Consider the following 13,498-nt stretch of genomic DNA (forward strand, 5'->3'; position numbering starts at 1 on the left):
TTGATGTCATCAGCAAACTTGGTGCAAGAAGAAAATCTTGAACTCTGAAATGTGAAGCTCCATATTGCCATTATTAATACTGTATCTGGTTTACCATACTCAACATGCTGTTGTTGCCGCAGTATTTTGGAGTCTTTTTATGATGATGTCGTATATTTAATCTGTCTGCTAATTTCAGTTTCTCTTGCTATCAGAAGTAGCCCACTTAGATTAAAAAAATGTCTGGGAAGCTCTCTGTTATTGTCTAAACACTCCATAAAATTTCTTTTTCATTTTCCTATTGACCCTTGAACAAATCTAGTAATCTGGAAAGATGATAATGTTTATAAAATTCTGTGTTGTCATGTGTTTGTGTATGCATTCCAACTGTATGCCTTCCTGGTAAATTAGAGAACTGGCTAAAGAGGATGTCAGAAAATCTAGATTGGGACTATTTCAGAGCCCAAATTTAAAATTGAAATGAAATGAGATTTACTGACTCTTCTTTATGGTGGTCTGAGAAATACAGCCAGGCAGTTCATCTGAGAAAAAGGGTTCCACTAGACTTTTTCATCCCTCTCTAGGATACCTAAATATTAATCTAGAATCAGGCCATTAGCAAAAGGTATGTGTATTTACAATTCCAATTGCATTAAAACTAGGATATTTCAAAATATTTTATATTCTGTAAAGGCAAAATGTCATGCTTTTATTGTAGCTATCCAAAAAATGATATGAGACCTCAAAAGTACAAAACTAATCACTGCATACTTATATTTCATTTGCTTATCAAAAAATGAATCCACTCAGAAACATGACTTTTAATTTGGTTGACTTTGTCCACTGCATGTTGGGAAGGAAGGAGTCTAAGGTTGGTGAGTAAGTTTGCATAGCTGAGCCTATGAACTGACCACAGAGATATAGATGAAAGATTTTGTCTTTGTTTTCTGCCTTTTGATAAATTGAACAAGTATTTGAGCCGTATTTTAAACTAACTATCTTTTGCACTTAATTTTCTTCGAATTACACAGTTTCCCAAAACTCCAGTAAATTATAAATGGTGAAGTAGATTTCCCGTCCCCATTTTATTATATTAAACCCCACCACCACCACCCCCCTCAAAACCCAACAAACCACAAATAGGATATAAAAGTTTGGTCATCGATTTCTCATAAATATGTCAAAAGTTTTTTGCCGGAATTTTGCATGGTAGGAATACTTCAGGCTGTAGTATGAAGATTGATATTGCAGCAATTTCAAAATTCTCTTTGTAATTCAGATTATCCTAAGCAGAGTCTCTGTAAAATCTAGAAGTTTTTGTTTATGTTCAGGAAGGTGAAAAGAGGATAAGGCAACATCGGAGGTTCACGCTTGATATTAGGAAGCATTTCTTTACCGAGATGGTAATCAAACACTGGAAAGGGCTTCCTAGAGAGGTGTTCAAGCCTGTCAGTGTTCAAGAGGTATTAGGACAGTGCCCTTAATAACAGGCTTTAATTGTTGATCTAGCCCTGAAGTGGTCAGGCAGTTGAACTAGATGATAGTTGTAGGTCCCCTTCAATTGAAATAATCAAATTATCTGCATTATTATGGTGCATACTTGATACTTCAGAATTAGGTAAGAAAAACATTGCTGAAAAGTTTCTGATTCCTGTTCTAATTATCCAATTAGAAATCTTGGGGTGTTGAAGGCAATGTTTTGTAACATCTAATTTTTTATCATCATTTCCCTCCCTCCCTCCCTGTTAGTAATTAAAATTTCCGGAGGGGGAAAAGAAAAAAAAAAGAGAGAAAAAAATTGAAATTTAGAATTCACTACAGAAATACTACCCAGTTTTAGGTTTTTATAGTAAAACACAAGGGCCTTTTTAGGCTGTTGCACAAAAATTTTCACTACTTCAGAAAGTATGTGATTTTAAGAACCTTTAGATCTCTTCTTCTATCAGTGAATAGCTTTCCACTCACATGAGGTAAAAAATATCAGACTATTGGGGCGGTGCTGTTAAAGGCAGCCTTAGTGTAATCGTCTGAGACTATTTCCGTCATTTTTGGAGAAGATTGTGCAGGTTAAAACCAAAAAGTCACAAACATGCTAAGACTTTTCTGGTTGAACTTTTGAGGCTACTGAAAGTGTAAGAAGTGTGAGTTAATACCTCATACTCCACCAGGAAGGGACTTTTAATGTGTGGTTTAGGATGTTTAGTTATGGTATCTTCTTAATAAGGACACATCTATTTATGTCATTTTTCAGGTATGATAAAGCTCATTCTACTATATAGCATGTTTCATCCTGAATTCTTCCTAAACACTTACAGAATCATACACTGTTGCAGATACCATTGAATGTATTCACCTCTGAAGCACAGCATTGTTCATTATCCTATAGAAACTGAACCAATAGTTTAAAAGAGAAAGTGGTGAGGAATGCATTATTCAAATGAAATTAGATGGGCAATTCAGGACAGCAGAATACAACTGTCTACTGTGAGATTTAGCAAGGCTAAAGTTAAAACTCTTATCCTTAGAGAAAAAAAAAACAACCAAGATTTAGATTCTTCTCTTATCCCTTATTTGAAAAGGTACGTGTCTAACAATATATATGGAATCTTGAATCCATTTACAGCCCGAGCTTTAGTTCAGTAATGATACCAGAAGAGAAGTCAGAAGTTCTACCAAAAGTAACTTTTGTCTGTCAACTATTTTCTTAGCAATCTAAAGATACAAAACAATTTTTATAAATTACAAATCACAGTGAAAAGTTTCATTCTCCAGCCAAGTGCAAGGAGTTTCAACAGTCAGTGGTCTGAAAGAATTTGAGAAGCTTACCATACTATTATTTCTCCTATGGGTACAAGTGCATTTCCTTTTTCTTCATGTACAACTTTTTGCCTTTTTTCTTTTCTGTCCATAGCATGAGGTCTCTCTTTAGTTTGCAAATGTTCTCACACACCCATGCAAAAATATATGCTTCTTTGAATAATAAATTACAGATTTTAGTGCATATCCTGACTTGTACTTCAAAAGGATAAAATCCACTGCTTATTTGTTTATTAAATAATTTGCAAAAGAAGGCGTATCTCAAAATTGGAGGTAATTTCACTGTCACTTGGAAAGTTAAGCCAACACCAGGCTATCTTTTATTTGTGTGTACGTCTTGAGAAGTGGATGTCTGTAATATTACTTGAAAACAAATGTTGCAGATAAATGGAATAGTACAGGGTATGTTGTGAAAATTTCTGTCTGCTGGTCAAAAAGTGTGCTTAGTAATTTAAAAGGACCTTTTTAATTTCTTTTTTTTCACTTCTGTTCTATCTTGGCTTTTCCAAAGCTATTATCCTCAGAGCTGTCACATTACATGAAGTGGGTAAATGTCCACAGAGTTTTGTAATCTCATTCTAGATATTAGTTTTATAATCCACCCAATACTCTTTAGATAAAGATGTCTTACAGTCATTATGACTTGGGCCAAAGTAGAATCGTAACCTTAAAAATCCTCAGCAAGCCAGGTCTTCTTTAGCTGGAAGAAATTGCAGGCATAGAGTTTATTCTTAAGTAAAGAGAAACAAAACCAAGTATTAAGATATATATTATATTAGAAATACAGTATGATGCACTGATTAAAAAGCATTGAATATTCAGAAAATATTAATTCAGGTGTTGAGTCTGGTCTGAATTTGTGTAAACTTAGAGAAGTCGGTTAACATCTTCAGACACTTTTCTCATTCTGTAGGACTGAAGGTGGAAAGCTCAAGGTGATCCAGAACTGCTTAGTTATTTTGATAGTGTGGTAGAAGATCTGTTCTATCTATTAAAAGCAATATTATTTGCAGAATTCTTACTGTGAGCAATAGTATTTAAAAAAAAACTAATATTTTACTTCATTTTACACCTTCCAAATTGTTGCTCTGCCTTCCCAGGTACATGTATACATGTCAGCATGTCAGCACACATACAGCACAGCGCAGCTGCACAGTGACAAAATCAATTTTCTAGGCTTTTCTAGATGAGTATTTTGATGACACATCTATTGCGGTAGCAGCAAAATAAACATGTCAGAAAAAAAATCACACTTGAAGGGGGTAAAAAAAAAAAGTAGGAAAGTGTTTGACCTGTTTAAGCTGCAATCAAACCCCATTCATTAGACTGTGTAAATAAATCATCCAACATCATGAAGCCTATGTAGTCAAAGTACTTTGGAAGAATAGCTTTTGGAAGAAAAATCCCACCTTTCACATCCTGCAGTATGAATGTCCTGTGGAGAGACAAAGGATTGCAGACCATAGGTTTGCCAATTCCTTATCTTTTCCGAATGTTAAATTAATATTTAAAGTTATTTATTCAAAGTTGACTTAACCACTAGATTAGGAAAGATCAGACAATCAGTTGAAAGAAATGAAGTATGAGGAAACCAGAACTCTTTGAAAAAGTATTCCTTGGAGTAAATGTGTTGAATGAAGCCAGCAAGTAAATGATAAGGGCCTTTGCGCTCTGGATATAAGAAAGCAATTTATCAAGAGTACATGAACTCTCCAGTGACCATAAGCCAAGAATAAACCAAAGTACAGGAGGACAAGTCCCTATAAAATCATTTCAAATGCTCAGAAACTTTTGTTTAAAATAGCAGTGAGAAGCTTAGGTGCTGCAACATAGTCCATAAAATGAAAAGAAAATTAAATTCAAACACTGATACTCAGTAAAGTGTGTGATGCCATATGCAATTCCATCATATTTAACATCACAAGGGGATAAGAATTACCTTCACCCTGCAAACCACCCCTCCTCTCATCTCTAAATTATTCATGTCACAATGAATAACATGAAATTTACACAGAAGGGTAAAACAAAATAGCCAGCTCAAGTAGCAGTAAATTCATGACAGAATTTATGGTAAACCAGGAGACTAATTTTTAACATGCTTAAAAGTGTGGAGTTTAGGGTGTATCTCTTTTCTTTTTTTCCTTAGACATTAAGTCTTAAACCTTTACCAGTCCAAATAATTCTACATAGCTTCAGTATTGTTCATCAGTTAATCATAAATTGTTGTCATTTCTGATGATCTTATGAGTATTGTAGTCTCTTGGGTTCACCTGAACACCTTTTTACTGTAGAAATTAGAGTTAACTGTGACCTTTGGAAACTAGAACTGTTTCAGACTGCGTCTGTGAAAAAGAATCACGCAGTGATATGTGGTTTCTCTCAGGGGTCCATACTGGGACCAGTACTGTTTAATATCTTTATCAATGACGTAGACATCAAGTGCAGCAAATGTGCATATAACACCAAGTTGAGTGGTGTGGTTGACATGCCTGAGAGATGGGATGCCATTCAGAGAGACCAAGAAGTGGGCCCATGTGAAGTTCATGAGGTTCAAAAAGGCCAAGTGCAATATCCTGCACCTGAGTCGGGGCAACCCTTGTTATCAGTGCAGGTTGGGGGATGAAGGGATTGAGAGCGGCCCTGTGGTGAAGGACTTGGAGGGACTGGTGCCTGAAAAGCTGAACATGAGCTGGCAGAGTGCATTTGCAGGCCAGAAAGCAAAACGTATCTTGGGCTGGACCAAAGGAAGTGTGGCCAGCAGGTCAAGGGAGGTAATTCTGCCCCTCTACTCTGCCCTGGTGAGATCCCACCTGGAATACTGAATCCAGTTATCCTTTCCTCAGCGCAGGAAAGACATGGACCTGTTGGAGCAGATCCTGAGGAGAGCTACAAAAGTGATCAGAGGGATGGAACACCTCTCCAATAAGGAAAGGCTGAGAAAGTTAAGGTTATTCAGCTTGGAGATGAGAAGCTCCATGAAGGCCTTACTGCAGCCTTTGAATACTTAGAGGGGGCCTATAAGAAAGATGGGAACAGACTTCAGTAGGGCCTGTTGCGGTAGGAAAAGCGGTAATGGTTTTAAATTAAAAGAGGGTAGATGGTGAAACACTGGAACAGGCTGCCTAGAGATGTTGTAGATAATCTGTCACTGGAAATATTCAAGGTCAAGTTGAATGGGGCTATGAGCAACCTCATCTAGTTGAAAATACCCCTGTTCATTGCAGGGGGAGTTGACTAGATGACTTTTAAAAGTCCCTTCCAAGTGAAACCATTCTGTGGTTCCTTATATGAATCCTACAGGTGATATTTCTCTGGAAAACAAATGCATCTGCAAATTTGATGTGTTTAGATAATTCTTTGGAATTAGTTTCTTGTCTTTCCTTTAGCTCTGCTCTTACATTTAACCTCTTTGCTTTCAGCCTTGGACAAGCTTAGTACTCAGCACCTCTACCACCCAACCCAAGTGGAGATTGTGCAGTCCAACGTTGTGTTTGACATCAGCAGCCTGATGCTCTACGGTACTCAGGCTGTGCCTGTAAGACTGAAGATACTACTTGACCGACTCTTCAGTGTACTGAAGCAAGAGGAGGTTTTGCATATTCTACATGGCTTAGGCTGGACACTTCGAGACTATGTTCGAGGCTACATCCTTCAGGTAGGAAAAAAAGCAAAGCATGTTTCCAGACCCAGTTAATGCAAATTTATTTTGTGTAAACATACTGACCATGCACCCAAAGAGGTAGAAGGATATGAAATAAACTTAGTGTGGCATGTGACAACTAATGATGGTGTTGACAACATAAAATATTAAATTTTTCCTAAGCTAAACAAAAATAAAACACCATAGTATTTATTTGTATTTGCTTATGGTTCTTGTAGGAAATAGCTTAAATACTGAAAATAATAAGGTTAGCTAGCTGCAAGACTGCTTTGGTCATCAAAAGCAACTAGCAAGTTTTCAAGAGCTACTGTTTGACTTAAGAAACGAAGATCCAAGCCAGCAGCTCCTTCATCTTCTCTTTCCTTTTTTTAGCAAGATGTCTAATAAGATGTAAATGAAATGGGGGTTGTGATCATGGTTGTATTGAGAAGTATCCTTACATTGTAATGTATAAATGGGAAAATCATGTTTATAAAGCCATTTTAAAAAGGTAGCTTTAAATAAAGTGTTACATGCAGATTGGTTAAGATAAGGTAAGCAAACAAAACATAAAGTAAGTAAAAAATGGACAGGCTTGCTTCATGAGTGTGCTCATGAATATCTATGGTTGCTTATCTGAAGTATTTCATAATCTGTTGGGTTCTAAAGTGAATTATTACATTGTATAAGACTATTTCTGATTCGGAATCTAATACTACATGCTTATGAATTTTCCTAATTGCTGCTGACTTTTCAGGAGCTCTGCATTATATAGAAGTCATACAGTTATTGAAGCAGATACACCTGAAAAGCTTTGAAAATTCTAGTTTCTGATTTATTTCTTTACTTTCTTAGGGATGATAGCATTCTTGGCATATGGGAATCCTTATCCCTGCTCTGTGGAATCCTGACTGTATTTTTAAATTCCTCTTTGATTTTCTGTCCTTTGTGTGAAAGTAAATTATCCTTATGTAATTCTATGGAAACCTTCATATGCTGTGTTCTTATATTTTCTTAAATGCTCTGTACATAGGTTTTCACAGAAAAGTATACTGAATTGTAGAAGAGTCCTAGAGAAAGAGTAATAAAAAGGCTATTACTTTAATAATGAGAACCTGTTATAGGGATATCTAAAGAATGGATCTCTTTAATTGTTTCAGCATTGTCAAGCATTTATTTTGTTAAAGCTAAATGTTTCATAAGTTCAAATACAGTAGAATTCATTTTGCATTAGCAGTCTAAAACTTACAGTCAAGTATTTCTATGATATTTATAAAATAGATATCTATAGATGTTTGTACAATACCTATGTGTGGATCTGTATTTACAGATATTAGATATTAGATATACTTTAGATAGATACATAATAGATATCTGTAGAGATACTTACTGTAATGGAAATTTGTGCATGTTGCGTCATATTTTAGATTCTGGATTTTGAATGCTACTGATCAGGAAGGCTGAAGAAATATGATTTGCAAAGGAATACACGTAAAAAAAAAAAATGCATCCTTTCCAAGACATAACATTAGAAACTTGAGATTTACTAAATACAATTTATAGTTAGTCGTAATATACTGCAAGTTTAGAATATAAATACAGTGGTTTAGAATATAATTCAATGTTCCTTACAGACAAGACTGATTGAAATCAGTAGTTTTCTTGTTTTAAAAGTCATAGAATCAGGTTCATATTGATATTTTTTTTTTTAATTATCTATTGGAATGATCTTAATATATACAAGAATAGCTTGTAATATAATTACATAGAGGTTTATATAGAGTGAGATTGTGACCTACGCGTCTGAGTGGTGTAAAGGCCTATAATACACTAGTAGGTCAGAGTTCAGTTTATCTAAAACTCAATCACATTGTAGCCCTCAAGGCATTAATTTTACCATTGCTACATTCAACAACAGTATATTGAATATTATGTCAGTTAAAGGAGAACAATTATCAATATAAGGGCAGGCTTTACAGCCTTGCCACATATTGACTTGGTTAGCACTTGGCTGTGGATTGTGTTAGTAGGTGGATGAAGACTTACGATATGTGTAGTTGAACCTGGCTGTTAGTTTAGCTCTCCAATTTTAAAGAATCACAGACTGGTCAAGTTTGGAAGGGAGGTCATCTTATTCAACTCCCCTGCTCAGGCAGGGACACCTAGACCTAATTGCCCAGACCATGTTCAGTCAGCTTTTGAATAGCTCCAAGGATGGAGATTCCAGAAACTCTCTGGGCAAAAGATGCATTTTGTTTCCATTAAAGCTAGGAAGCTCAGAAAGGGAAACTGCTTAGTAAAATACACATGAAATCTTAGGAAAATTAATCAAATCTATGATAACAAAAAAGTCTTTTTTAAAAAGTAACTCTATTGCAACTATCTGATAAAAAGGAGAAAAGGGGCATAAAGGGAAATTTGAAAAGAAATTTGTGGTAGCATTAGCATAATAAAAGTGCATACAGATGAGAACTATGGGTAGTGTCTCCTTTGAGCAAAAGTTGTTGTTTGATGATGCTCATCATAGAATTAGAACTCTTCACAGACTTGGTGTTTTCAAACTCAGCTTTTCCATACAAAAAGTTTCCAGTTAAATGTCATGAGTGTTTTATATAAGAAACAAAAGTATCAAGAACTAAAAGAAATTGCCCAGAATATTGCAGAGCTCTGGGATCATTGGTAGGCAGTCACACCGTGAATTCAGGAAGATCAGACTCTCAGTCTGGAAGTACAGTTCTTTTTAACTGATCTGTGCAAACCTGTCTAAGTTATAACCTAGTCCAGTCAATGCTAGAGAGTTTACCATGCATTAATACATATAGTATATAAGATACAGTATATAATATACACACATATATATATCTAGGAAAATGTTTAAATTTGCTATAATGCTGCAGTTAGAGAAATGTAAACAATAAACTAGCTTGTTTGTCTCTAATAAAATTAATGTTTTAAACTTGTAACTTGATCACAGAACTATGGAATAATAGAACGCTTATGGTTGGAAAGGACCTTAAAGATCTAGTTCTAACGCCCCTGCAATGGGCAGGGACACCTTCTACTAAACCAGGTTGCTCAAAGCCCCTGGCATTGAAGACCTCCAGGGTTGTGGCAGTACCCCCCTTAGGTACTGGAAGCTGCTATAAGGTCTCCCCTGAGCCTTCGCTTCTCCAGGCTGAACAATGCTAACTCTCTCAACCTCTCTTCATAGGAGAGATGCTCCCATCCCCTGATCGTCTTCATAGCCCTCCTTTGGACTTGCTTGAGCAGGTCCACATTCCTCTTGTGTTGAGGCTCCAGAGCTGATAGCACTGCAGATATTTATGAGAGCAGAGTGTGTGTGTGGGGAATTTTAGGGTAGATACATCCACTCAATATTGATTATTTTAGTATTGGCTGGAATTTTCTTTTCTCTTCAAGATGCATAATGAAACCCTTTTTCCCACAAAATAACTTTATCTCAGTAATTTTTGAGAAAAACCTCTGCGCCACTCGAGAAACAAGAGAAAACCAGTGGCTCTGTCTAGTTGTGTATTAGTGCTTCAATGTGGATGGGCTTGTTTGTAGCACCCTCCTTTTGATTAATAATGTTTCTACATAGCAGATTAAATAGCAGTGGGCAGAGAAAAATGCAGTATTTGTTGCTTTATTCAGTGAATACATTTCATGGAGCATATGAAGCAAAGGAGCCCGAAATCAGTGGAGGTAAAGTGACAAAATACCTTTCATATTTGGGCACAGTCACAACATTGCCAGTAATGGCTGAAAGGCATTAAGACCTGGCAAGCTTTATCTAGCGTCTTTGCAATAAATCTAATTTCTGGTGAATAAGTACTTATTTCTGAAATGTGAGTGAGTGACAATTTGGTCATCAGCCTTATCAAATTGCTCACAGGATTAATGTTTTAGAGGAGGAATTGTCCTCTCATCTGTAGAAGAGATCCTCAGAATAGCTTTACTGCATAGAGAAACTTCCTGGACAGTGTTTCCCTTATGGACGTCCAGAGCACTTCAGTTTATCTGGTTTATCTGTACCTATCTCAAGGAACTAAGTTAATGTTTTTCTGTGGAGCTGTTGTTGAGCCTGTAGGTTTTCTTTATGGGAACAGCCAATGTAACAGCTGTCTTTGCATGGCAAGGTATTATTCTGTCAACAACAGTAGCTGGTGTGGGTTAGATTCTGCACCTGCTACTCAAAGAGATGTATTAGTGGCTCTATTGATTTGTGTGAAGTTACTTCTGCTGTAAAGAACAGCTTAACTGTAAGTAAGTCTCCAGTGCTGGTTAGATTCCAGGTAAGCAGAGTGAAGAGGTAACTTTGCCAGCTGTTCTCGTTTGCTCTGCCGCTGAAGAATACCACACCCATTTGCAAGTTCAACTACATGTGTAATTTCTCCCTAGCCAAGCTGTCTCTAAACAAGCCAGGTTAGAAAAATCCTCCTGTTAAACATGCTAAACTGATTAATCTGAGAGGAAAGGGTTAGAAAGCAATTATACCATGAGCAGTCAACAGCTGAAGCATTCAGCTTTTACACTGGTCCAGCTGCAGAAGACATAAGTGACCACAACTTAGAGGCCATAAACTGACTCTTTGCAAATAATAATTCAATGTTTTGAGTAACAGCTTTACACTTTTTCAGCTGTTTTGTGATCAAATAGTTGTATTGCCTTAGTGTAAAAGCGGATTGGGTCAAGAGATTTGGGGAGAGACCAAAGAGGTAAATTTGAGCGTCTTTAATGATACCATTCTTAATTTCTTTTCTGTTCTTTCTCTGAGTAATCCCTTAGCACCTCATCCTCTCTAAGCAGGTGAAATATTAGCCATATGCACAGATAGAAATTACTTTATTGTTCTTAAATATTGCCCAACATTGGCCTGTCTGTGGAGTATTTCAGAAAAGCATGGGTTCTGTTGCTATCTGACCTCTTTTAGAGACTTTAGAGTCTTACCTTTCCCGTCTGTATTCATTTGCCTCTTTTTAAGGTCTTTAAACTTTTACTACGGAGCCCAAGTGCAAGGGCTATTTAAGCTTGTCAAACAACCTCCATTGCTTAAATGTATGCAACATCAGAAAGAAAAAAACAAACATCAGCTCTGAGGATATCAGCTTTTCCAAGGTAGACAAGTAGTGTCAGGTCATGGTAGTGATCATAGCAAACTTTCGGTCTCCCATCTATAACCACAAGACGTGACGTTTCTGTCAGTCTTTTCCCCAAGTACCACCAGTTGATTTACTGTTTTTTTCCTTTCATAAAATAAGACCTGTAAAGTGGTGGTATGCTACATGATAAAGAAAACTGAGAGAAACAGGCAATCAAATTATTATATGGATGGGGAAAAAAAGGTTAGCCTTGCAACCCAGCAAAAGTTTGATGACAGCTATGCACCATTAATACACTAAAAATGGCTTTTGTATGAAGGTTATGCATTTATTTAATTGATACTACTCCTCATTCTTCATTGGTCTGTTTGTCAATCTCTTAATTAATACTTTCCACTTTAGCTCTGAACACTGGAGGATTTCCATGCATTTTAAGAAGCAGGCACTCAATCTTTACATATATGCTTTATGAGTATTACTGCATTTTAATGTACGGTAAAACTGATGCAGATTAAAGGTTAAGAAGTTTATCTGGTAAAGACTCTTAACAAAGCCAAAATTCAACCAAAGTGTTTCACATGCAAGCTTATATTTCCCATAATAACTGCCGCCCACATTTAATTACTTGATAATGAGGAGAGAGTCACCCTTTTACACGCTTGATTTACTTTTTTCAGCTTTGTAGATACATGTCTGTCTTGTGGGTTTTTTTACCCCTGTAATTACTGTTAACACTATCATGTGTTCTTTTGTTCCAGTAGTATTTTTCAACAGTGATCCTCAGAGCAATCAAAGGCTCAAAGCTGGGAAACAGCTATCCAGACTTCTACTCTCCTAGTACAGATGGGATTTAAATCTGGGCCTCTCTAGTATATGCCCGGCCTATTTCTTGTTTTCTGTGCCTGTCTGTTCCCTCCTCCCTCTCTTTCCACTCCAACTTACTCATCCTGTTGTCATTGCCTCCCATTCTCTTCCCCCCCCCCCCCGCCCTCTTCTTTATTGCTTATCTTCTTCAGCCTCACCTCAGTTTCACTGCCTCTCCTCTGATTTTGCCTCTTTAGCACAGATGAAAAGTATCTGTTACACGATGTGTGCATCTCCTGAGTTTTCCGTTCCTACCACAGCATCACTGCATGCTCATATTTGCAGCTGTGATCACGTATGAGAGTTTCTCTTTTCCCATATGAGTCAGTTTAACATGACTCCCCTGCACTCCTCTGGAACAGAGATTCTCTGCTATGCCCCTTGCTCTTTTGTATTCACCTTAGCCGTACTAAGCTAGGAGTAACTATCCTATCTGTAAACAGAAAGTGGAAAAAGCTCAGATAAACTTTTAAGGACTGAAGAGGGAGATAGGAATCAAAGCCCAGCTGCTGGGCCAGAGGGAAGCATTGTGTGTTTGAGCAAAGTAGTGCCACTTGTTCTACAGTGTGAAGTGCTTTCAGATTTTCTCTGTATCTACACTAACTTGCCTAACATTTCCCTGCTGCTTTTGGTGCTGTACCTCTAATAGTAATACTTCAAATCACACTAATGCTACATGACTCTATCATAACCATTAGCACTTGAACTGAGAAAGAATAAAAGTAATGTCCAAAGAGTTTGATGGCACTTCTGAATGCCACCAGCACAAGTTTCATGACAGCAGATGTCTCAGTGACATGAAAACATCATTTGGATTTCCGGAATATGTGCAGCTGGAGAGCCGTGCTATTGCTGCTCTGTGTCTTGCATCTTGCAAGGGTAATGAAGCAGAGGGCTGTATAAGCCCTGGTGATCAACAGCAGTATACATGCTGCTGGTTCTTAATGACTACTATGAAATAGTCAGCCTTTATAACCACAGTGTTTCACATGGCTCAGAAATGCAAAAATGGCTTTTTTAAAGGCAAACATTTTTGACTGCTGAACACTAAAAGAAAAGAGAGAGAGACTTCTGTGTAGCTGTGTTTTTTATGCCT

At 36.9% G+C, this 13,498-nt stretch overlaps 1 protein-coding gene across 6 annotated transcripts in view; it reads left to right on the forward strand.

Annotated features, from left to right (window-relative positions):
• Positions 1–13,498, forward strand: part of BNC2 (basonuclin zinc finger protein 2) — a 341,698-nt gene that overhangs the window by 237,425 nt on the left and 90,775 nt on the right. For 5 of the 6 annotated variants that reach the window (XM_062608994.1, XM_062608998.1, XM_062608999.1 and 2 more), the window contains one exon: positions 6,216–6,451. In XM_062608994.1, coding sequence (XP_062464978.1) covers positions 6,216–6,451 — 236 coding nt within the window. Of the gene's footprint in view, positions 1–5,439; positions 5,595–6,215; positions 6,452–13,498 lie in introns of those variants that run through there. The other variant, XM_062608997.1, reaches the window with a different exon arrangement.

This window comes from Pezoporus occidentalis, unplaced genomic scaffold (genome assembly GCF_034315485.1).
Source record: "Pezoporus occidentalis ecotype Australia unplaced genomic scaffold, CSIRO_AGI_Poc_V1 ctg133, whole genome shotgun sequence".
NCBI lineage: Eukaryota > Metazoa > Chordata > Aves > Psittaciformes > Psittacidae > Pezoporus > Pezoporus occidentalis.